The sequence below is a fragment of the Colobus angolensis genome, unplaced genomic scaffold (assembly GCF_000951035.1).
Source record: "Colobus angolensis palliatus isolate OR3802 unplaced genomic scaffold, Cang.pa_1.0 Scaffold129, whole genome shotgun sequence".
NCBI lineage: Eukaryota > Metazoa > Chordata > Mammalia > Primates > Cercopithecidae > Colobus > Colobus angolensis.
In genome coordinates, this window is record NW_012114141.1 from 6,401,567 (window position 1) to 6,428,077 (window position 26,511).

Below are 26,511 nucleotides of genomic sequence, written 5' to 3' on the forward strand. Positions count from 1 at the left end.
CGATGGCAATGGGTTTTGTGTGAAAACTGTGGTAGATCTCATGGCCACTTATTCAAGGAATTTATCCCCTTTAATTTTATAACGAACTTATGGGCTTGCCTTAGCCTATATTGCAGAAACCAAACATCACTAATGGGCTCAGTAAACAACTCTGGGTTTTCTTACTCATGAGAATTTAAATGCTTCACCTGTGCTTCCTTTTAGAAAACATGAAATTGAAATCTTTGCTTTATTTCAAAGTGGGTGGTCTGAGGCACTAAATTGCATTGCTAATACGGAAGTACATGAGCCTAGAAAGATAAAGAGGAAGAATGAAGGTTCATGTGCTACTCTTACAGTCTGACGGCATTCCACTGACCTGTCTCCTTCACGGTGGCCATGCTTCCATGGTCCGGTGGTGCTTTGCCACAATAGCGTTTTAACTGTGCAGTGGAATTCACCTGGGATTGAAATGACTACCTCTTAGCGTTGTTGTAAGGCATCAATGAGATTATGATGATAAGGACTTAGAACTGTGCTGGGCTCATACTAAGAACCTATATGTTATCTACATTAATACTAATCTGCCTTGTCATAACTCCTGTGTATTTCACCTCACAAGGCTATCCTGAGAATCAAATGACGTAAGTATTGTGTTAGTTTTTATTGCTGCATAGCAAACTTATCAACTTAAAACAACATCCATTTACTATCTCACAGTTGCTATATGTCAGAAGTCCAGGGATGGCTTAGTTGGATCCTCCAATCAGGAATTCAAAAGGCTGACATCAAAGTGTCAGCTGAGTTGTGTTCCTTTCTGGTGCTCAGGGTCTTCTTTCAAGCTCATAGGGCTGTTGGAAGCTCATAGGGATGTCATTTGATCAGCACTCAGGAGACCTCATATATTGTAAAACACTCGGTAACAGGGAAAGATTGAAAGCAATTACATCTTTCATTAAAATAGAATTTAACCTAGAAATTCACACAAGAAACTACCAGTACTTTGTTAATAGGAGTGCCTCCAGGGCAGGGCTAAATTCCATATCAACACAGAGATTAGTAAAACTTTTATACATGGAAATAAGTAATATTATATAAAATAAGGAATACAGACTTAAGATTATATTTAGTGGGTGTTTTTGTTTTTGTTTTTGAAACAGGGTCTCAATCTGTTGCCCAGGCTGGAGTGCCATGGTGCAATCATGGCTCACTGAAGCCTCACCTTCCTGGGCTCGAGTGATTCTCCCACCTCAGTCTCTGGAGTAACTGGGACTACAGACATGTGCCAGTATGCTCAGCTAATTTTTTTGAATTTTAGTGGAGATGAGGTCTCGTTTTGTTGCCCAGGCTCATCTCGAACTTCTGAGCTCAGGCAATTTCTCTTGCCTCGTCCTCCCAAAGTGCTGGGATTACAGGCATGAGCCACCATGCCCGGCCTGTATCTGTATTAAAACTTGACTCTGCCACTCTTGGCAATATGATTCTGGATTAATTACTTTTTCTTCCTGAGACTTGATTTTTGACTCTTAAATCAGAGTAACACTGTTTACTTCAGGAGATGTACTGAGGAATAAGTGAAATACCCTATGCCAAGCTATTAGAACAGTATCGGGTACATAATGAACACTTAGTAAGTGATGACTATTGTTGCTATTGCTGTCATTATTTATTTTAATAATCTTAACATGTGGCTTAATGTCTGGAACATATTATGTGCTCAGAAAATATTACTTCTTTCACCCTTCTTCAGTATCTGTTGAGTTGAACTGGATCTGTAGAGGAGAATATGTTGGATATTATCAATCTGAACTAGGCTAAGTGGTTGCCATTTGCCTAATTTTATTTAATTTTCTACAATTTTCTTCCTCCCTTCCTTCCTGCTTGCTTGCCTGCCTGTCTCCCTTCCTTTCTTCTTTCTTTCATTGTCTTTCCTGCCTTCTTTCTTCTTCTCTGTCTCTTCCTTTTATTTCTCCATCTTTTTTTTCCCAAGCAGATATTATTTTAAATTTCCGAACAACTTATGTCAGCAAGTCTGGCCAAGTTATCTTTGAAGCAAGATCAATTTGCATCCACTATGTCACAACCTGGTTCATCATTGATTTAATTGCTGCCCTGCCTTTTGATCTCCTGTATGCTTTCAACGTCACAGTGGTGAGTAAAGAGCTCCCCGCCACATGGCCTTTAAGGTTGATTTATTTTTCCCATGTTTAGGTTTTAAATGGTTGTGGCGATTTATGCTTCCAGGGTTTTGTACCTTCTTCAATAAAGATGCCCTGATGCCCAGTGATATGCAGGCCAGATTCTTCAGTTGATGAAGTTATTTCCTTTTGACATTCATATTACCTGTTCTTGCTTTTATAAATACCCAGAGCCAAGAAACACAGAAATGCTGAATTTATCATAAATATTGACCCACTAAACAAATTTTTTTTTTGAATTCCATAAGGATTTAATTGGAATTGCTTTATATTTACAGATTTATCTGAGGATTAATGGATTTCTTCCCATATTACATTTACTTATACAAGAATATAGAAAATGCTATACAGACTTGAAGGAAATCATCTGTAGGAATTTAAGCATCACTTTATATTACCTAGGCAGATGCTTGTCTCAAGAATTTGCTAGAGAGTTTGAAGATTTTTTTTTCTGCTTTTATGACCCTTAACTCTCTATTTCTTTGGTATGTTGTTACTCATTGGCAAAACCGATTGAAGACTGATCAAGATAGAGAGGACTGTTGAATTTAAATGAAGGAATTCAACCACTTCTTAGAAGTCCTTGTAAAACTGTTGGGTGTAGCAAAAACCTAAATGATATGACTAATGTAAAACTTGAGAGTTCTCTTGAATTTGCATGAATCTTGGTACCTTCTTTTTCTTGCTCTAAATCCCTTACCCTTATGTAGCCTCACAGGACAGAAAGCATATCACTTGTAGTAGTAGCCATTTTTATAATATGATGATTGATATTCTTAAAAGTATTAAATGCTCCCTTATAAAGAAACTTTTAGGGAGGCCATTTGTGAAGCAGTAATGCAATTTTCTGCTAGAGTAACCAATTATGGCATGTAAAAATTTATTAAACATTAGTTCAAATTAAGCAGATATTCTATTCAATTGACAGTGCTTCTTAGAAATCATATTCTCTTTCAAAAATTTAAAGGCATAGTTTTAAATATTACACACAATAATCACAGTTTCAAATACATTTATTATTAACTTCAGAATGAATATAGAATTGTGATCCCAACTTGATAGTGCAGACTTGTGCATTTGTTAATTGCCTGTACAATAGTTTCTTTTTATTCTTTTTCTTTTTAAGTTGGGAAGTTGATAGTGCCAACATCTTTAAAACATTTATGACTCAACTGGAAGGAAAGCTCCCAGGAAAAATCTAGTATATATCAATCACTGCTACATTGAATTGTTATCCAGGCTTTCTACAGTGCTTTTTAAGATTGAATTTGACTAGATAAGTGTACTATCATGAAACAGTAATGGCTTCAAACCACATTTTTGCAAGACTGTAGAATAAGCATATAATTCACAAAAGGTTAAAAAAATTCCAAATTCCCCTGGCAAATTGTTTTAAATTGTTCATTAATTATTTAATACAATTCCATTTTAAATTAATTTGCCGCTTTGCTACTAAAAGTGAATACATTTTTTATGTCCCATTTTTATTTGAGTACTGAGCAAATAAGGTATTTTAAATATGTATATATAATATATAATTACATTGTAGGTATATATAACATACATTTTTATATCATTAGCATTCTCATTCCCCAAAATTAATATGGATGAAGAAATGTCTTAAAGTCTAATTTCCATGTTTGACGAATTTTAAATATTTATATACTTTCACTACACTTCTGCTCTCTTTTCATCAATCATATGTAATCTAACACAAATGCTTTATAAATAATACAAGGTATAGAGCAACATCTGTGTCAAAAAAAAAAGAAAAAGGGAAAGGAAGAAATCTGTTTTCAGTGATACTTGTTCTGCTTTTCACAGGAGTGAGTATGAGCATTGAAAAAGCTGGCACCTAAATTCATTATCCCTCTTAAACAAGTTAGTCACGACAAAATATTCTGTAATATTTGACCAGAAAAGCTTGTACAGGGTATTATGTCTTCTTCTCAGGCAAATGTAAGTTATGAGGAATAACTTATGGGTTATGCTCTTTTACAACAAAGACTTAAAAAAAGAAACAAATAAATAACAAAAGGTGTTTGTCTCCCAAATCTGAAATGTGTCCAGTTAATGCATCTCCGTAGGTGAGATTCAGAACTGCATAAGCTTTGGCTTTGGCTTTGGCTGTGCTCACAATTGCTCGTGGCAGTTCTTTTAAGTAGAGATCACATGCTTTTTGAAAACTAGTATGTGTATCACTGTAAAAGGCACTTATAAGAGATAAAATTATGAGTAAGACATAGGAAGGTTGATAGAGTAGAAAGGGCAGAAGTATGAATCCAAGTTCCATCACTTACCATCTGAGTAACTTACTTGGGGAAGTTAACTCTAAAATATCCATAAAATGGGCATAATATAATTCCTACAGAGTTTTTGACCAGACTAAAAATACCACATATCTATACAATGCTTTTCTAAAGGTCTAAAACCTAGGAAGACCTCACAACATGTTAGTTAACCTCCTCTCTCTCTCTTTCTCCCTTCTGGGTGATAGCTAGGAGGTGGTCATATCCATTTGGTAAAAGGGGAAACTCCCATTTGATAGGGGGATTTGATGAATGCACCTGTCTATGAGTAGCTTGCAATTCTCATCAGTGACAAATTTGGAACAGCATCCAAAGAGTCAAAAGAATCCTCTCCCTTTTTCCGATACATATTTCCATCTAAGTCAAATATGCTGCTTTCTCCTATCATTCTTCAAGAGGCAATATTAAAACTTTAGCAAGAAGCTATTGACTCTGATGGGAGCAAGCATAATTTTTTTAATGCTAGTTTTTATTGACTTAAGAATGAACATAGAACTATCTGGGTCATCTGGACACCAAGGTTCATGCTCCTAATATTTGCAAATGGCTATTGTCCTCATGTACAAGCAGCTCCACATTCTTTGCTCAAACATCCCCTGTCTGGTCACAGAAAATGGGGAGACTGTATCAAAATTATGTGTGCAGATGCCTGCCTCCATTTGGGACGTCCGTTCCAGTTTCATTTCACTTCCAAATTGTCACCTAACCATCGAATTCATCTACCTGTAAAATAAACTCCATCCCCAGTAATATATTTAAATAACAAAATAGAGATTACAAATCTTGGCCTCCGACCATCTAGCTAACCACTAGCTTGAGAAATGATAGATGAGAACTTAGCTATAAAGGAGAAGAAAGTAAAACTTGACACAGGAGAATGACAAAAAGAAATAAAAGAGCACAGCTAGCTGTTAAGTTCTTCAAGTGCCCTTAAGAGTTTACTGTATTGGAGTATAGAATAATTCACAAGATTATAACTGAATATAATTTTGTTGAGTATCAATTTCTTTGCTGAGCTTGGCGTGTTTGCATCTTAACTTGATAATTTATTCATTCACTCATTTAATATTTATTAAGCATTTTCTATGTGTCAGGCACTGTTCTAGTTTTGTTTTTCTTAGAGATAAGAGAATATGGCTAGCAGAGGACAGAATAAGAAGTCAACTAACTTTAGATAAATACAAAAACAAACTCCCAATGCTGACCTTGTGTCTGATTAAGTTTTGTAAAGGAAAGAGTGCAGTTAGTTAAAGCCATAAAAAGTCACTCCTTCTCTACTTATGCTTTCCCCAAAGAAATTAGGTGACTTCAAGAAATCTGTCAAACTGCATTTCCATATGATTTAATGTTTTATTTGTTGTTTCCATTTTAGAATGTTCTTTGAAGGTATGAAAAGAATGTGTGTTATGTACACCCCTTATTAATGGTGATATTGACCATTCTGGTCCACACCAATGATGCACATTTTTCAACTGGACCCTGAAGTCAATAAAATAACCCCTCAGATACAAGTCTACTGCTATAGTGGATGCAAAGGCACTAGGAGACTCTTCAGAAATTCTTGTCCCTTTCATTTTAATTCCCTAAGCATGTTTAAGAGAGCACTGAGAGAGAGAGAGAGCGAGCTTCAGGCAAATGTTTTCTCTCTCCATTGATAATGTTGGAAGTATAGTACATGAGGCAGAAGATGCTACTGCTATTTGTGAGCAGAACTTACTCAAGTTTTATGGGTCTACCTATTTTAAAAAATAAACTCTAAGGTATTTTTATTATCACTTTCTATGCATTTACTTCAATTTGTCTGAATTATTATTATAAAGTAATTTCCTTACACAGGGAAGGGAATGTGGGGTTGAAAGAGAATATGTGTAGGGGATTCGAGATATGTACAATTCTGATACCATAATGTGTTTCAGTTGTGCATCAGAATGTAAACTACAGTATGAAATCAGACAGGGAGTGAAAAAACGATAATCCCTAATTAAGAAAGGTATTTACTCAAAGAAATTAAATTATCCTTCCTAACTTGTCCTTTATTCCAGCCTCTTTAATTCTATCACTTTCTGATATAATATGTCAAGAACAAAGACAATTCATAAAAATAATAATATTAAAATAATTCTACTTCATTTCCAGAATTTTTAGAATGGCTCCAAGTTAATGTTGTGGTATGACTTTAACACATGCACCAAGTTGTGCTGCTCTGTCTCCTACCACAGGTGTCTCTTGTGCATCTTCTAAAGACGGTGCGACTCTTGCGTCTTTTGCGTCTGCTGCAGAAGTTAGACCGCTATTCCCAACACAGTACTATCGTCCTGACTCTGCTCATGTCCATGTTTGCACTCCTTGCACACTGGATGGCATGTATCTGGTATGTCATTGGAAAAATGGAGAGGGAAGACAACAGCCTTCTGAAGTGGGAAGTTGGTAAGGGCTTACATTTGTCACATTTTCCATTTTTAAATTTAAAAAAAGAGTATCAAGAACTTGGAGGAAGTGAAAGACAAGTCTATAAATATATTTCTTCTTACTGTCAGTTTGTCTAATTAATTTCTGTTTTTGAATCCATGATACAAGTAATTTATTTCAATAAGGTTTTCTGGAACAACCTTACATTTTTTTTGAAAATTAATGGGTTAAACTAATAAATTTTATATATAATCAAAATGACCAGTTTGGCTGTAGAAGTGTTTAGATAAATAATGTTCAATCTTATCTTGAAATGTTCCTATGCAGGGCTAGTAATAGTAAATCACTTGGAAACTGGCCTATGGCCTATCTCTAAATATTTTAACTAATAAGAAAATGATCACTTATATTTGAGGTGGTATATTAATAGAAAAGATATCCCAACATCCTTCCCTTTAAAAAGACAGAGTGAGAGCGAAAGTAATCATAATAACACACTCTCCACATTTAGCACACTTTGAGAATTTGTGATGGTAGAAAGGACTGGATATTTACAAGCATAATTTATAGTCGTGAGTCCCCATAATACATGGGAATGTAAGGGAAATTTTTAGAGTGTTACATAATCTGCATAAATGAATCTGAAACATTATGCACATGAACACATTTTTAAACTTATGTCAACCATAGTAAATTTATAGAAAATGAAAATTCTCAAAACTGTAACTTTATCCCAAAATATCTGCATTTTTCTCACAGTCATACCCTTTAGAGAAGTGTCACAGTACCTTATGTAGAATTTTTTTTATTAATCTGACATTTAATCAAAAGAATCCGCTTCTTAGTTGGCTAGAAAATCCTTCACTCATCTTCTCCACCAAAAATCAATCTTGAACTTTTGGAAGAAGTTCAGACCTTTGCATAGGAGACTTCCAAGAGAGAAAAATGCCCAAACTTTTCATACCAGCACTAAATGGCTGGACATATTTGGAACATCCCTGTGTTGGCCCTCATAAATGGCAGTCTCTCAGCAAAGGACATATACAAAGCCTTCAAACGCAGCACTGGAGAAAGAGCTGGAGACCTTAGGAAAGCAGGTGGAAGGGAATAATCTCCTGTCCAGGTTATTAAAAATACCTCTTCACATCCCAATTTTATTTCTGAGCTACACAAAACAACTGATGTGTTCTTATCATTTTTATCTCAGAGTGATTTCCTTATCTTCTTTATCAAAGTAGTTTTAAATGTCTTGTTGTGGGTCCTCAATTCTAGGAAACAAAGAAAAAGGGGAAATAAAACTGCTGAGTGAAAGCAAAAATATCTTCGGTAAAAATAAGATCCAATAAGAAAGAGAAGGAGAAAGAGAGAGAGAGAAGGGTCGGTTAAAATGAGGATCAGGGTCTGAATTGTATGTGGATTAAAACATTTTCCATCTTTCAATATTGTTTTCTTCTCTATAACTTTGTCTTGAAGGCTTCCTCATCACATTATATGTCATCATCCTAATGGTGTTCAGTAAATTACAGCATTAGATCTCTGCCCTTTGTTTTGAATTCATATTAAAATTCTGACTTGTGGTCAGCACCTGATTCCTTTTTAGACCTGACCTAATTTTTCTCAGGCCCCAGACCTATACACTCATATTAATTTGTAAGTCTCGTCTAGTCTGAGAGTCTGCAGATGGGGAAATTTAGCTTATTCACACTCTCAAATTTAGTTATATGAAGAAAGCCTTTTGTTTCATTTCCAACATGCCAGGCTTGCTGCAGACTTACAGTCTAGCTGTTGTTTTCCTTCCCACAACATATAGATGTATTTGTTTATCAATAAAAAAAAAACCTGAATTGCTTCTGTATTTACCCCATTACTTGTATTCTTGGTCCTTGTATTATGGTTCAATGTAATGAGTAGGAGGTTGTAAGCCGGAACACAATCTCACAGACAGAGCATTGTCATGAAGTAGTGGCAAGAAGAGCATTGGACTGGGGGCAATAGACCCCTCCTGTCATCATGGTTCCATTGTTAATCAGCTGTCAGATTTGCAATTTTTTTTTTCACCTGTCTGGGCCTCAGTTTCCTCATCTACAATGTGAAAAAGCTCACCATATAATTTGAAAGTCTATTTCTGGTTTCATGAGTAATGATTATCATGGATAAACAAACCCCAAAATGTGTGCTTCATATATGTGTGTGTGTGTATATATATACACACATATATATATATATATGTTTTCTTTTTATGGGTCAGTGTCCACATAAACCACCAGAGGATATATTGGAAAGTACATCCTATGATCATGGCATGTCAAATAATTGATAATCTTACTCATTTATGATAAAGATGACTGAAAATGTATCTTTAGAGAACTAGATTTCCTGTCCAAACACCTATTGGGATATGACTAGCACGATAGTATGCTAATTAAGTGTGTAAATATTGGGTTTATAGGCTTGTCTACAAAGACTTTCCCTTCTGCTAGAATTATTTGCGTCATTTAAATGTTCATTTAAAACATTCCCCGGTTGAGATTTGAACACAAATTAAATAATTATGACCTGCCCTATCTAACTTTATAATGAAGTAGCTAAGAGTCTAGGCTACTTCAGTTTTTACCCTGTAATTTTTGCACTAATAGTAAATTTTACTTTTTGGGGTCCAATTATCATTAATCCAAAAATTTATCATACTAATAACATTTGATGAGAAAACATGTTGTTCCTTATGTTTGTGTTTAACATTAGATGTATAAAAATAGATTCATTTTCCCAAAGGATAAAATTTCTTTCTAATTACTGTTAATTTCCATAAAATGAAATTTTTAAGTGCCCATTACATACTTGGTTCTGTGTTAGACACTGGGGATATCAAAACAAATAATAGAGCTTAAAATCTAGTGGGAAAAGTAGACAAAGATTTAATGGGTATATTACAGTGTGATATATTTTATAAAAGGAATATGTATAGAAGGGTGGCACTAAATCTAACTAGAATATCATCAAAGGCTTTTCAGAGATGACCTGAGTTTTAAAGGGTGAATAGGTCTTGTCTGTATAGATGTTGAGGAAAGGGCATTTGTGACAGCAGGGTTATTAATATATTAAGCAATTCACTCTCACAGAAGGTGAATGGAGGTATGGTAGAAAGGGAATGAGGCTAAAGAGGTAGGTAGGTAGAGACCAGATCTTTAAAGACTATGCTAAGCTTTAGAGTGTGGACTTCGTCATAAGGTACAGCGAGGGATAAAGCTCTCTTTTGAACAGAGATCCTTTGAACATAGAGCACCACCAAAGAGTGGGAGATGTTTCACTGTGCTTCATTTTCAATGACTGTAAACTGACAATGATAATAGTGCCAACCTCAGTGGGGTTACCAGTATTAAATTAAGCAAGATATATAAAGCATTTAGATTGGTACCTAGTAACTGCTCAGTAAGTAACAGCTAGTATAATTCTCATTATCATTGTATTATGACAATTACTTCTAATGAAAGAAGGGACCATGAACTATGACTAGTGAATATTTATCATTTTATGTATGAAAGTTATTAAGAAATAGCTTTAAAAGTATTGCCTTCATGGTTTAGTTTGATGCTGGACAAAAAATTATATGCTTTCGCATATCTTTAAAGTAATTTACCTGTACCTCCTTTCAATTGGAAACTCATCCTCTGAAAAATTTTTACATAGGCTCACAATTGCACATACGTAGGAGATTTTTTCTTTCAGGTTCATTTAGGAGGCAAGTCCTACATCAACCTTATAAGCTTGTTAGGATATATCAATTTTTTATGGAATTTAGATATAGTGCTTCAAGGGTAAGATTAAACACTGTATTAGAGACACATGTCACAACTGAATCAGAGAGTGCTTTCTACAGTCTAATGTTTGGGAGGCTGCAAAGAAATGTTTCAGAAGGATCTCTTTGCAGGGAGTGGAGGATGCTTTATTTGTTTACTATAAGAGGATGTCAATAAATACCCAGCTAAAAATGTACAAGTAGACCTTGCATGTTTTCTTACGTATCAATTAATATATGTATATATTATTTCAGCTCCTATCACTTTTAAAGTTCAATCAATGATATTGAATTAGTCTCTGAAGAACTCCGTTAGCATCCTAATATGAGTTCTGATTTGCAGCTCAAAAGGTTCAGGTTGAATCCTGCTTCAGGAATGTGAGTTTGAATCAGGCATGTGATTTTGACCAAAATGACCTCAATGTGTAGTTTTTCGTTAAACAGTCTCAGATTTGTCATCTATGACTGTGGCAATACTGACTCTCATGAGTACTCACTTCACATAGTATCTGGTACATAGTATGTGCTTGTAGTTGGTACCTGCCACCATTATCAGCACCACCTCTGCTCTTATTGTTAATTGAAGCCATCTGAAACTCCAGCAATCTGTTCAAACTTACATCAATGAGCAATGTAGAACTGAAATAGCAATACTCTTAAAGTCTAGTAAAGAGGTGATATTTTTGTATCAGTCATGATTCTTGATTGCAAGTAAAAACAAAAAAGGAATTCATTTGCAGGACATGTAGACTCAGAATTAGAAGGATACAAAACAAGACTAGGAAGACAACATGAGCTAAGGTAGCCCCACATTGCCAATGCAAGAAGTTCCATTGTGACATTTCACAAGGATGGCCTGAACGTGTTTCTGTCTGTAGATCCTGTGCAGGAGTCCTAACCTTCTCTGCACCTCTGATTCACAGTGCCTGAGGGAAGAATTCAATTGGCCAAGTTTAAATCACATGCTCAGACACAGACTGCCAGGACAGGGAGACTCTTTCCATCTTACCCTTCCATGATGGAAAGTGGAGCCCTGTGTCTCTCCATTACTATATACAAGGAAGAACCCACCCATACCCCTGCCAGCATCTGGATGTTAGCCAGCAAAAAAAATTAAAAAGCATCATAATGTCAGACAGAATTAGCTGAAATATGGGGAAGTGGTATTTTTGATGCATCTTGCTCACTGTAACAAATCTGTGTTCATTATGTGAGTCTAACCGTGGAATCCTAATTACCAATCTATGTTTCCTCATCTATAATAGATTGTGTCTTGGTCAGTAGCTCCCGTTTTATAGCTAAAATGTTACCTTATGTTCTTTTCCAAAATTACCTCTAAGACAATGACAATCTGAACTTTAAAATACATAATCTACTTCAAAGTTCAAAGAGTATTTTGTAATAGAGAGGAAGCTCTTTTATCTCTTACCCTTTGGCTGGAGCAGGCGTATCCATTGCAGATGCCTATAAGTGTATCTGTATCATGCAGGGAAGGGCAGAAAGGCAAAGAATCCAGAATGGGAAAAAAAGGATTAAGTCAGACATCATTTTCAAATTTTCATTGACAATTTTAATCCTAAATCTCCTGATCCTCGTTGGATAAAACCTCATAAAAGCAAATTGATTTGAAGTGCTCTCTAGTTATTAACTACTTAGCATTTACAAGCCTTATGTAAGAAAAAATAATTAACAGGCTTATGATGTTGTGAGCTGATTACTTCAATAACTGCATCAGTTTTCCTAAAGAAGGTTGAATTTACTAACCCTACTTTTTCAGGGTTTACATAAAGAATTATAAAAACTTTTAAAGATAACCCTTACTTGCAAATTCTCATTCTTAAGAATGCATGAGATAAAGAAAAGAGGAAAAAATCTAAAATGAAGTTTTCCAGCCATTGAAGTGGACACTAGTGAAGGACTCCTGGATTTATTTTTTTAAAACAAAAACCAATCAGTACCTTAAGCCTTAATGTGCACTGTAATGAACCGAGGATCTCCTTTAATATAAATTCTAATTCAGGAAGTCAAGACCCTTCTTTTTTAAACAAACTCCAAAGTGATGCTGGTGTCACTGGTCCTGCACACCACACCGTGGGTGACGAGGTTTTTAAAATGTCTGAAACTTTTGAGGAAGTTAATACTCCCAGTTGTAAACAGCGCTAAACAGTAACAATTCAGTCCTTTCTATCCTTTTCCACCGTCCTATATATTTTCAATCCCCAACACATCTGCAAATTTATTTGGACATAGTTTATTTCTAATGGACAAAGGAGGTCTATGTAAAAGCAATTAACCTCAATACTGAAGTAGTACAACACAGTACTTAAAATGTCATCACAAACAATGTATATGACTGTTAGTTCCAGAAAACTCAAATCAAATACCATCCGTTTTAAAAGTTTTGTCAATGCTCTGTTCTATTTTCATAAGGGCTTCTAGAAAACAGAAAATGTTTCCATGTTTTAGAAGTAAGATTTTACTCTTTCGTTATAAGAAGCAAATGGTATATTTTAAAAACTCAAATTTTTTATATTTTAAGTATAGCAATAAACTTTGCTTATTATAAAAATTGTGGAAATAAAGTATATATAGCAATGTCCAGTTATGTAGTTGCATTATCCCTGCAGTCTGATCTTGTATTTAAGATTATTTGGGCATTTAGATAGTAAGAAATACAAAAGTTTGCATTTAATTGCATAATATTCACAGTCCTTTGAAAGGGAATTTCTGGGTTTCAGGTAGCAGGGAGTTAATATGATTTCAAGTTGCTACGGTTGCTTAAGAGGAGAAAATACTTATACCTAGAAAGAAATGAAGCTACAATGTACTCAGACTCTTTGCACCACTGTTTCCAAATGTGTTCACACTTCCTACCAAACACTCCAAGCAACAAAGATTCTGTTATCATGTAAGTTTCAGAGATGTAGCACACTGCATCCCTGTTCTAAAAGACTAACAAGGTATATTAGCAGCATGTATACGCTCAGAGAAATTCTGAAGAAATTGATTAAACTTTATTTAAAAGAAATGTTGCATAAATTTATTTTATATCATAATCTTTTTCTTTTTTGTACATATTATTAATACTCTATTAACATCTTATCCTATGAGTTTGAAGTTTTAAAAACACACCTTAGGAAAAGTTACTAAAACCAATATCATAGTAGGAAGAATAATCATGGTTTTAATCTTTTAAAAATATAGGATATCACATGTATCATCCCACGGTAAATCTACAAAAATAGAGAGCGAGATTATTCTCGCTACAAAATGGAGATTAAAATGCCTACCTGGAAAATCATTGGTGAGCTTAAATAAGAATGTATATGAAAGGCCGGGCGCGGTGGCTCACACCTGTAATCCCAGCACTTTGGGAGGCCAAGGCGGACGGATCACAAGGTCAGGAGATCGAGACTATCCTGGCTAACACGGTGAAACCCCGTCTCTACTAAAAATACAAAGAAAATTAGCCACGCGTGGTGGCGGGCGCCTGTAGTCCCAGCTACTCGGAGGCTGAGGCAGGAGAATGGCGTGAACCCGGGAGGCGAAGCTTGCAGTGAGCCGAGATGGCGCCACTGCACTCCAGCCTGGGCGACAGAGCAAGACTCCCTCTCAAAAAAAAAAAAAAAAAAAAAAGAATGTATATGAAAGCAGTTTGCAAATCTAAAAGTGCTATAGAATTGTGATGTGTTATTTTTGGGTCATAGTTAACAGTATACACACAGATATACATGCATGTGTATATGTATATGTATATGTATGCATATATAAGAAAAACAGGAATGTGTATACACTATACCACAAATTCCTGTCTTCATGTTCTCCACGATACTGATCCTAGCTTGTATGTAGAGAGTACATGCACAATACATGTATTTGAGTGAATGGATGCAGAAGTAAGTGGGTGAACAACAAATAAGGATTCCGTACTTTATTATTAAGTCACCCTTTAGCTTAAAAGAGAAAGACATGCTGAAATCAGTCTTTCTTCAGTGTTTGAAAGTTACACTTGTTTCATACTTCCTTATAGTATCTCATTATTTATACTGTACTATTATAGACCACATTCTCATTAGTCATTTGGTTAAAACTGATTTGCCTAAAATATAGGCAATAAAGTTATAGGAAACCAAAAGTCAGGATTCTATTTCTATTGAATAGTCTATTATTTTGGATATTTTGACTCCCCAAATACTGAAGTCCCTTAGTATTCAGATTACACTTGAGGAGAAATTGTTTTAGTTTTCTCTCAAAAGATCTTATAATACCGGACGATTATTAATATAAGTTTTATTAAGCATTTATAAGTATCACAAATTAATCCATTTGGGGTTTGGTTTTCTGATTTATAAAACATTATCCAAGTGTACCTTGCCCCTAGATTTCCTTGCTCTTTTTTGAAAATCTTTGACCTGTTTTACAATAATTAACTTGCAATCTATACTCTACATATTCCTCACATCTACTGACAATCTCGTACAAACAATTGCTCATTTTCTTCTGTTTCCCCCCCTAAGAAATACATATGTAAGGAGTATATATATATAAAATCTTTCTGTTTATGGTATTACTAAAGAACAGTCTTTAACTATTATCCCCATCAAAGAAGAACATATTGTAAACTCTAAATCATTGGTCTATTTATAATTTTATTGTGAAAAATAATTACTAGATTAATAAGTCTATGAGCACTGACTGCAGCTATAAAAATTAAATACTGACTAAGTCTAAGTCACTGATCTGAAATGTAAAGTGTGAAATTTCAGTGTGCTTGTAGAAAAGCACAGGTTCTGAACCACTCACACTAATATATTTTTAACCAAAACAAACAGACAAATTAGCTTTGATGATGAAAATAAAAATCAGAACCACAGTGTCATCATATTCCTAAGGATAAAAAAGTGTTAAGCAGCTAATACTTTGTGACTGAGGTTAATTGTCGTTCTGTAGCAATGATGCTAATCACTATGTAATTTTTATTATCTGGACTTTGTTAAAGTACCTAGTATATATTTTATTGAAAGCTGTGTAGTATGTTTTATATTATGCCCCATATAACATTTTAATATGTAGGTTTTAGAGGCCCTATTCCTCATCAGATGTCCTGAAATTTGTGTGAGGTTGCAGTGCATCAGTCAATTGTAAATGTATTTTGAATTTCTTACTGTATGATAGTGTCATAAAGGAAATGATAAGCAATGATTTCAGTTTTACAGAACTTTAATTTCACCAAGTTGTAAGAGAAAACTAATCATTTCAACTGCTCTTCACTCCCTACCCTGTTGCTTTTTCTGTATTTCCTGTCTCAGTAAATGGCTCAAGCATGCTTCCATCTTTTAGCTGGGGATAAATTTAGATTGGCACTGCTTACAGCCCTTGTTGGATCCAGAATCCCTCCAAAGAGCTCTTGCTTTCTAGTCTCATCTTTCTAGTCTCATTTTGGTATCTTAGCTTTCAAGGAATACTCTTGGCTCTTAAACATCTTAGGCTGTGCCTTGGACCTAGATTTTAAAAGAGTGAGTCTTTTTTGAGCATTTTCTCCAAGGAGTCTTTGTTATAAGGTGATAGTTTGCTGACCATTCATTGGCTTCTCTGCTTCTCTGAAAGGATCCTATGCCTTCAATCACTGTTTTTCTATCCTACTGGATTTTCCCGAGTTGTGTAGTTGTTAAGATCATGGACAAGTAATATGCTTCTGGCTCTGGGAGTATCATGGGCTTCTATATTTAAATGAGTTCAGTGTTGAAGACATATCTCACACAAGAACTACTAATCTTAGAGTGGCCTAAAAGGTAATAGGAACATTCAAAGAATAAAATGAAAAGAGATTTATTTTTGGTAATGGGAGCAATGTGATCTACTGACTTGAGGTTTGGATCTAAACTAACTAACTAATTAATTAACTTTCTAAGCACCTACTCAGTTTCCTAGTATCATTTATCAAATAATCCATTTCTTTCCACTAATTACAGTGTTTTAATCAGGCTTAATTATGCATACTTATGGCTCTTACTAGGCTTCATTTTTCTTCTGTTGACAGTCTAATTTTACAAAAATATTACATAGTTTGGATTATTATACTTTAAAATTTGGGGTATAGAAGGTAGAATAGAGGACATTTTGACTCATTTACTTATTTAGATAAATATCAGGAAAAAAAAATCCCTGCCCCAAAAAAACTAACTGGCATTTTAATTGGAGTTAATTTTAGAAATTAAATTAGGGAAAGTAATACTTTGAGAACATTGAGGGTTTTTTTGTCCAATTCATGGTATTTAATCTCCATTTATTTAAAATATTATTCTGTATAATTAAGTGAAATTGTGTAATTCTCTTTACACAGGTTGCACATATTTCTTAAGTATATTTTTAAGTATTATGCATTTTTGTGCTTCTGTGAATGGGATCTATTTTTCATTGATTTTTGTTTCAGTCATTACTGTACAAGAAAATCTAGTAACTTCAAAATATTTTGTAGAAATCTCAAATAATATGTATCTAATAATGTTTCACAAGTTTTATATTTTCTGAGTTTTTTAGAAAGACAATCATATAATATATATACATACGAATAAATTTCTCCCTGACTTCTAATATCCGTAGTCTTTTTAGCTACTAGCTTGAGAAAATGACGTATTTTATTAAATATGTACTGTAACTTCACTAAGAGATTTTGATGAAAAGATGTTTTATAAATCACTAACAGGCATTATCATCGATGTTTGATATACATTGATACTTGATAAAGTCTGTGATATACCACAGTGATATACCACAGAACTTTATATTGTGGTTCTGAAAAATGTTTTTCATAAAAGAACATGACATAATAGAACAATTCTTAGCCCAGAGGTTGGGAATCCTTTATTCTAATCAAGCCCTGACATTAATTAGCTGTTTGACCTAGGACATTTTATCAAACCATATTTGTCTCAATTATTTCTCTTAAAATGAGATATTTGATTGATTCTTACTGAGTTTCAATCCTTCTTGAAACCCTTTTGGAAAATGAATGAAAGCTGTAGATATCCAATGATAAATTAATATATCCTATATAAATGATATTTGCATTAAAGTATAGTTTTATGTTTCATTAGATTATTTCATAGGATCCTGGTAAACAAAACACACAAAAACATCTGAGAGCTAGTTGATCTCTAAAGTTTTTAACTTAAGTAATATTTGGCTACATTACCTTTAAGAAATGTGTCTTGCATACGAATTTTAGGTCTGTCGGACAACTAATGCCTTAGTCTACTGACATATCTTTAGTGGTAAATGAAAACTACGTAACAGTTGCCATAACTCACTAGTAAAACATGTTAGCCTTTATATTCCTTCAGGTTTTATACCATTAAAGTATAATTGTATTCTGCATAGTAATATGCTTTTGTGAAATCCCTCTCATTTAATCCATTTCTTCCTAAAGTTCTTAACCTTTGGAGACTTTTAGCTACAGACGTGAACTTTCAATTTTGCTATTCAAACAAGCTTAATAAACAGTTTCACTTTATATGCAACTTTTCAGAAATGTAGTAATTTCTTAAATTGAGAGAGACCAACCACTCTTCAGGTTGGATATAAAAATAACATGTTTTAAAATGCTCAAAATTTCATCTCTGGTTTAATTTCTAAAGGATAGTAAGAAGCAAAGGAGATTCCTAGTATTTTAAGACTTCCGTCATTTGGACAATGTTCTAATTAGCCCAGATGTTGTGAGATCCTTCACAACATAGTCTTTAACTGCTGTATTTTTTTCAACCCCCATACTCAATAACCTTATGCAACTGAGTTGGCTCCAGGTGAGTTACTCTTTTATTTAAGCCAACTGTAACCCATAGAGTCACAGGATGTTAGTGTAAGAAGGGACTTTAGAGATAATATATTCTAAATCCCTAATTTTACTTGATTATTTCTCTTTGATGAGGCCTCATAATGTAGTGGGGAGAACATGGATTGAGTGTTATAAAATTAAGGATCTATCCTGGCCCTACACCTCAGATTTCTTCTCTGTAAAATGAGCTAGTCAGATCAAATGAGCTCCAAGATCTTTAGAATATCAACTTCTCTTATTTGCATGAGAAGAAGAGTGGAACAAAAGCTCTTTTAATAGAGTTATTCTACTCCAAAAAATTTCTGAAGATAGAAATATATTTTTCTACTTCCAAAAATCCATGAAATAAATGGCTTTTATGACTTCTGACCCTTGTTCCAAAGAAGGAGTAAGTTTGACCTGATATATGTCTTTTTAAAAATTACTTTGTAGTCTAAATGCTTCTATTCTCAAGTCCAAACAAAGTATTTTTTAATTTGAAGCATTGAAAATTAATGATAATATTTACAACAAGTAATAGAAAATAAGGTGTGATATTAATGGAAATATAATCTAAGTGTAATTTTTTTCTTAAGTTCATATCTTCCTTATCTTTCTACGCCTGTTCCTACTAAATTTACAAATATTATTTTCAGATAAGAGTTTATCTGCTAGAGGGATTTGGAGCCCCCAGTTACCTGGTTCAGCAACCTTAGCTGCCCCACCGTACCTAGACATAGATTATGGTGCAGAGTGAATCCCTCTGCTCCACACCTAAGCAGATCTCCAGTAACTTGGAACATCTGTTCACTTGGATCAGCAGCCTGAGTTGTCCCACCCCTCCTGTGCAGAGATCTTGAGGCAACCCTTTCTGCTCCATGGTCAGGTAGATCTCCACACATTTGGAGTGCCCACTTGTCTGATTCAACAGCCCAACCTGCCCCACCATTCCTAGACATAGATAGTGGTGCAGTGAAACCCTCTCTGCTTCATGTCCAGGCAGATCCTGAGGCATTCAGAGCACCTATTTCCCTGGTTCAGTAGCCTAAGTCACATTCCCCTCCATGCAGAGAACTTGGTGCAGGGGTGCTGTCTCTGTCCCACGCTTAGGCAGATCTCCAGGCATCTAGAGCACCCACACTCCTAGATTGAGCTTCAGCTGCACCCATTACCATACAGAGATCTTGAAGCCAAGGTTTCTCAGCTCCACGTGTAGGCACACATAGAATTTACACAAAATAATAATAATAACACTATAAGGAAAGAAAGTAAGAGAAAAAATCCTATCTGTATGAACATAATTATAAGAATTAGAAGTGCCAGCATCTCCATATGAGAAGGAACCAAAACAAGAATGTTGGCACCATGAAAAATCTGAATGTAGTGACACCACTAAAGGACTGCACTAGCTCTCCAGCAGTGGTCACTATCCAAAATAGAAACTCAGAAGTAACAGATAAATAATTCAAAACATGGATTGCAAGGAAGTTCACTGAGAGACCCAAGACAGGGTGGAAAATCAACACAAAAAAAATTTCTAAAGCAATCCAGTAAATGAAGAAAGAGATAAATGTCCTAAAAAGAAAATCAATCAGAACTTCAGGAATTGAAAAACTCACTTAAGGAACCTCAAAATACAATTGAAGATCTTATCAGTAGACTGGATCAAGTAGAAGAAAGAAGCTCAGAGCCAGAAAGCCAGTCTTTTCAACTAACCCAGTCTAACAAAAATTAAGAAAAAAAGAATTTTAAAAAATGATGAAAATCTTTGAGAAATATGAGCTCATGTAAACTGATCAAGCCTACAAATTACTGGCATTCCTTGGAGAGAAGGAGGAAAAGCAAATAACCTGGAAAACACATTTGAGGGACTCATTCAAGAAAATGTCCCTAATCTTGCTAGAGAGATAGAAATTCAGATATAAGAAATTCAGAGAACACCTGTGAAACACTATACAAAATAAATATCACCAAGACATATAGCCACTAGACTATCCAAGGTCAGCACTATAGAAAAAACTTAAAGGCAACTAGAGGAAAAGGGAAAATAACATACAAAGGGAACCCCATCAAGCTAACAACACACTTGTCAGAAAAAGGCTTACAAACCAAGAGAGATTGGGGGTCTATTTTTAACAGTTAAAGAAAAGAAATTCCAATCAATAATTTTATATCCTGCCAAGCTGAACTCATAAATGAAGGAGAAATAAAATCTTTTACAGACAAGCAGGCACTAAGGGAATTTGTTACCATTACACCTGCCTTACATGAGATTCTTAAGGAGTTCTACACATGGAAACAAAAGAATAATAACTGCTGCTACAAAAACACACTTAAGTATACAGCTCACAGACCCCGTAAAACCAAAATACAATAGCAACTACACAGTAAACAGCTAACAACTTCACGATAAGATCAAAACCTCACATATCAATATTAACCTTGAAAGTAAATGGTCTAAATGATCCACCTAAAAGTCACAGAGTAGTAAGTTAGATAAGAAAACAAGACCCATTCATCTGCTCTCTTTTAGGGATCTGTTTCACACTTACTGACACCCATAGGCTTACAGGGTTGGAGAAAGATATACCATGCAAACAGAAAACAAAAAACATAGAGTCAAGTTACTATTCTCATATCAGATGAAACAGACTTTAAAGCAACAACAGTAAAAAATGACAAGAAGCACATTACACAATGATAAATTGTTCAAGTCAACAAGAAGACTTAACTATCATAAATATGTACACACCAAACACGGGAGCACCCAAATTCATAAAACAAGAACTTCTAGAACTACAAAAAGACTTAGACAGCCATACAATAATAGTAGGGGTATTCAAGACCCCACCAAGAGCATTAGACAGATCGTCATGGCAGAAAACCAACCAAGAAATTCTGGACTTACACTCAGCACTTGACCAACTGGACCTAATAAACATCTGTAAAATACACCACCCATCAACTACAGAATATATGCTCTTCCCATCTGGACATCTGGACATGGAACATACTCCAAGAAATCACGTGCTCAATAAATTAAAAAATACTCAAATAAGTCTCAAAAATATTTTAAAAATACTAAAAATCATACAAACTATAGTCTCAGACCACAGTGGAATATAATAGAAATCAATACAAGGAGGCCTCTCAAAAACCACACAATTATAGGGAAATTAAACAACTTGCTCCTGAATGACTTTTGGGTAAACAAAGAAGGCAGAAATTTAAAGATTATTTTAAATAAATGGAAACAGAAACACAACATACCAAAATATCTGGGATGTAGCCAAAGCAGTGTTAAGAGGAAAGTTTATAGCACTAAACGCCTACCTCAAAAAGTTTAAAAGATCTCATTTTAACAATCTAACCTAACATCTAGAAGAACTAGGAAAACAAGAACAAAGTAACCTTAAAGCTAACAGGAGTAAAGAAATAACTAAAATCAGAGTGGAAGTGAATAAAATTAAAACCTAATAATCCATTTAAAAAATCAACCAAACCAAAAATCAGTTTCTTAAAAGATAAACAAGCTCAGTAGGCCACAAGATTATCAAAGAAAAAAAAAGAGAGAGAGAGAAAGTCCAAATAAGTACAATCAGAAACAGCAAAGGTGACAATGCTACTGATCCCACCGAAATATAAAAGATTATCAGAGAGTGAAACACTGAACAGACCAATATCGAGTTCCAAAATTGAATCAGTAATAAAAAGCCTATCAAGCAAAAAAAAAAAGCCCTAAACCAGTTGAATTTACCACTGAATAATACCAGAAGTACAGAGAAAGTCAGGTACCAATTCCGCTAGAACTAATTTCAAAAACTTGAGGCGAAGGGATTCTCTCTGACTCATTCTATGAATCTAGCAGACCCTAACACCAAAACCTGGTAAGAATATAGTGAAAAAATCAAACTACAGGCCAATATCTCCGATGAACATAGAAACAACAATTCTCAACAAAATATAGCAAACCAAACTCAACAGCACATCAAAACGTTAATTCACCATGATCAACTAGACTTCATTCCTGGGATGCAAGGTTTGTTCCACATGTACAAAACAATAAATGTGGTTTACTGCATAGACAGAATTGAAAGCAGAAACCATAAGATCATCTCAATAGACACAGAAAAAGATTTTGATAAAGTCAAACATCCCTTTGTTACAAAACCTCTGAAGAACAGGCATAAGCTGAAAACTTTCCCCTTGAGAATTAGAACAAGACAAGGATACCCATTGTCCCACCTTCTATTCAACATAGCACTGGAAGTCCTAGAGAGCAATCAGTCGAGAGAAAGAAATAAAAATCATCCAAACAGGAAAAGAAGAAGTCAAACTCTCTTTTGGGGAGATATGATTCTACACCTTGAAAACCCTAAAGACTCTGCCAAAAGACTCCTGAAACTGATAAACAACTTCAGCAAAGTTTCAGAATGGAAAATCAACGCACAAAAATCAGTAGTGTGCATTCACACCAGTAATATTCAACCTGAAAGCCAAATCAAGAACACAATCCTATTAACCATAGCCATAAAAAGTAATAAATAAGTAACTATGAATACATCAAACCAAGGAGATGAAAGATATCTGCAAGGAGAAATACAAAACACTACTAAATGAAACCATAGATGACACACACAAATGGAAAGACATTCTATGCTCAAGGATTGGAAGAATCAATATTAAAATGTTCGTACTGCCCAAAGCAATCTACAGACTCAGCACTATTTCTATTAAACTACCAACGTATTCTTTCAGAATTAGAAAAAAAAAAAAGAATTAGAAGAAAAATTCTAAAATTTACATGGAACCAAAAAAGAGCACAGACAGCCAAAACAATCTTAAGCAAAAAGAACAAAGCCAAATGCAGAAATGGAGTGACAAAAAACAAAAAAAAAATTCCTGTGCCTCATAGATAGTGTGCTTCCAAAGCACAAGGCTGAATTTTTTAATTTGCTTAAAAGAGACTACTTTTTAAAACTCAAGTTTCTTTGTCATTCCCATAAGCTGGTAGGTAAATTATTTCTGTCTTTCTCCCTGCATGTTTCACCCTTTCACTAACCCAGTTTTACAAAAGGTGTAAGTCCCAGTGTTTGTAGGCTTTAAGAGTTATCTCCTGTGCCTTGCAATGGCATGAAACTCAGGCCCACTGACATCATTACCACTGATTAGCTTCCCATCTCTTCCCCTATCAGCATCACCACCATAGTGTCAGCTAACTAACTTCCTACTCTTTATTTATTTATTTATTTATTTATTTATTTTGAGACGGAGTCTCGCTCTGTCGCCCAGGCTGGAGTGCAGCGGCCGGATCTCAGCTCACTGCAAGCTCCGCCTCCCGAGTTCACGCCATTCTCCTGCCTCAGCCTCCCGAGTAGCTGCGACTACAGGCGCCCACCACCTCGCCCGGCTAGTTTTTTTGTGTTTTTTAGTAGAGAGGGGGTTTCACCGTGTTAGCCAGGATGCTCTCGATCGCCTGACCTCGTGATCCGCCCGTCTTGGCCTCCCAAAGTGCTGGGATTACAGGCTTGAGCCACCGCACCCGGCCTCTTTATTTTTAATATGGAAATTTCACTTCCAAAATATTATATATATTTGGAAGATATATATATAATCTAATATATATTAAATTAGATATTTTTGAAGAATATATGTATTCATATATATATATGGGTGTGTGTGTGTATATATATATATATTTCCAGTATTTATAGGTATTTCTATCAGAAGGGCTTGCACATTAACTAAGTTTATGATCTTGCCAGAACCACAGTATTAATTTCTGCCAAAAGAATAGAGCCTAAATTCCAGTGCGATTTTGTTATATATTTTGTTTGAATGGTTGTTATCTGCCCATAAGAGGCCAACTGAATAAGGGTTAATTACTCTGGACCTTATTCTTGCTTGGAATAAGTAAGATTATTACATGATTATTATACTTATAAGTAATCTTATAAGTAAGATTTCCCACATAAAGATTTCCCTTTATGTGGGAAAATCATTTAAATGTAAGACCTCAAATCTTCAATCCTTCAAACAGAATTTTTCAGTTAGCAGGAATTTATAAATTATGCTTCTGAATTGAAAAGAGATCATAAAATATGCTTAATATACAATTATTTTTTTCTAACTGCTACTTTAATCATACTAATTCCTTTGGAATGCATGACAAGTTAATATACTGCAGATTATGTGTCTAAGAGACTACAGATATGAAAAAAGACAAAACAGAAAAGAACCAAGGCTTTGAGACTGTGGCAGTTAAATACGATAAGGTTTTCAGTATTTACTATAAAATAAATAATTATTGATTACCTAAGAGCGACATACTGTTGTGAATAATACTAAGAATTGAAAAATAGAGTCTGCCTCCTTTAAATGTATTCTCATTAGAAAATCAAGGTGGACGCAAAAATATTGTAAAAAGTAAAATAAAATGTAAAAAGACAAAAATGTTAGTTTGGTGTGTGTTTGCACAAGTAGAAATTTCCTTAAAAGTTCAGAAAGACACAGAAGTAACTCTGAATCTCTCTGAAGGTGGTATTTGAACTGGGCTTCAAAAGGTGAATATTATTCTCGAGGATTCATCAGAGAGCATTTCAGGTGAGAGGCTCAGTGTGAATAAATGCATAAAAGTAGGAAATCTCACAGTGTATTTGAGGAATTGTGAGTGGATCAGTTGGCTTATAGTAGAAAATTAATGAATAGCTGAATTTGCAAGATTAAAAAAAACCTAAAGGAGAAAGAGACATAGTGTACATGGATGAACCAGGCTGGATACTAAACTAAAGGTTAATGAAATTAAGTTCTACAAAAGGTGGAGAACGCAAGCCTCATCTGAAAGAACTAATCATCACCTAACTCCAGCACCAATATAGCTTAAGTTTGGCCACATCTGAGTTTTCTTTTTTTTTTTTTTTTTTGAGACGGAGTCTCGCTCTGTCCCCCAGGCTGGAGGGCAGTGGCCGGATCTCAGCTTCTCAGCTCACTGAAAGCTCCGCCTCCCGGGTTCACGCCATTCTCCTGCCTCAGCCTCCCAAGTAGCTGGGACTACAGGCGCCCACCCCCTCGCCCGGCTAGTTTTTGTATTTTTTAGTAGAGACGGGGTTTCACCGTGTTAGCGAGGATGGTCTTGATTTCCTGACCTCGTGATCCGCCCGTCTCGGCCTCCCAAAGTGCTGGGATTACAGGCTTGAGCCACCGCGCCCGGCCCACATCTGAGTTTTCTAGAAAATTTGAGAATCAGGATTTTTTTTTATAAATCTCTGATATTTAAACATTGGCAAATACTTCAGAACTTGAAAACATCGTATAAAGCGCAAACAAAATATCTGTGGGTCTGATCAAGCCCATTGGTCACTAATTTGCCATCCCAGACACAAAGAAAGTGAAATAAATGGATAATACCAAAATGATGGGTTGGACTTTTAGCTGAGGTGTCTTGAGTATGACCCCTAAGACATACCCAGACAGAGAGCAAGAGAAGATGCAACTAGGTTTCTTGATTGATATAATAATTTAAAAATATTAATGCAAACTTGAGAGAAATACTGAAAGTCATTTTCTTCACAACATTTGCCAAATGATTTTCATCTAGCTGCACATTCTTGTGAAAAGAAATACCAATGCTGTTTTTAGGTAAAGGTCTCGTGCTCTCTATACTTGCACTAATGAAAAGGTATTCTATTATATTAATTGTGGGAATATTTCCATAACAGAGTTTTGGCATTTATAAAGAATTTCCACCAGAATACATTCCCCATATGAGATTTTAACAAACATGAACATAACTCATAGATACATGATAGGAAATGAAAGATAAACATTTTATCTAAACCAGTTAGACATCTGGAATAAAATTGTAATACCTCTTCTCTGTTTTTCATCATGCATATATATGTGGCTGTTTGCTTTGTATTTAGGGTTTTTCCATCTAGTCACAAAAAGAAGTAATTAAAATGTGTTATGCGGCCTTAGGCCCTAAAGAAGCTACTGCCAAAATATCTA

At 34.8% G+C, this 26,511-nt stretch overlaps 1 protein-coding gene across 1 annotated transcript in view; it reads left to right on the top strand.

The window, feature by feature from the left end:
- Nucleotides 1–26,511, top strand: part of KCNH8 (potassium channel, voltage gated eag related subfamily H, member 8) — a 373,663-nt gene that overhangs the window by 242,603 nt on the left and 104,549 nt on the right. The window contains exons 6-7 of the mRNA XM_011933727.1: nt 1,973–2,130; nt 6,706–6,913. Coding sequence (XP_011789117.1) covers nt 1,973–2,130; nt 6,706–6,913 — 366 coding nt within the window. The remainder of the gene's footprint in view (nt 1–1,972; nt 2,131–6,705; nt 6,914–26,511) is intronic.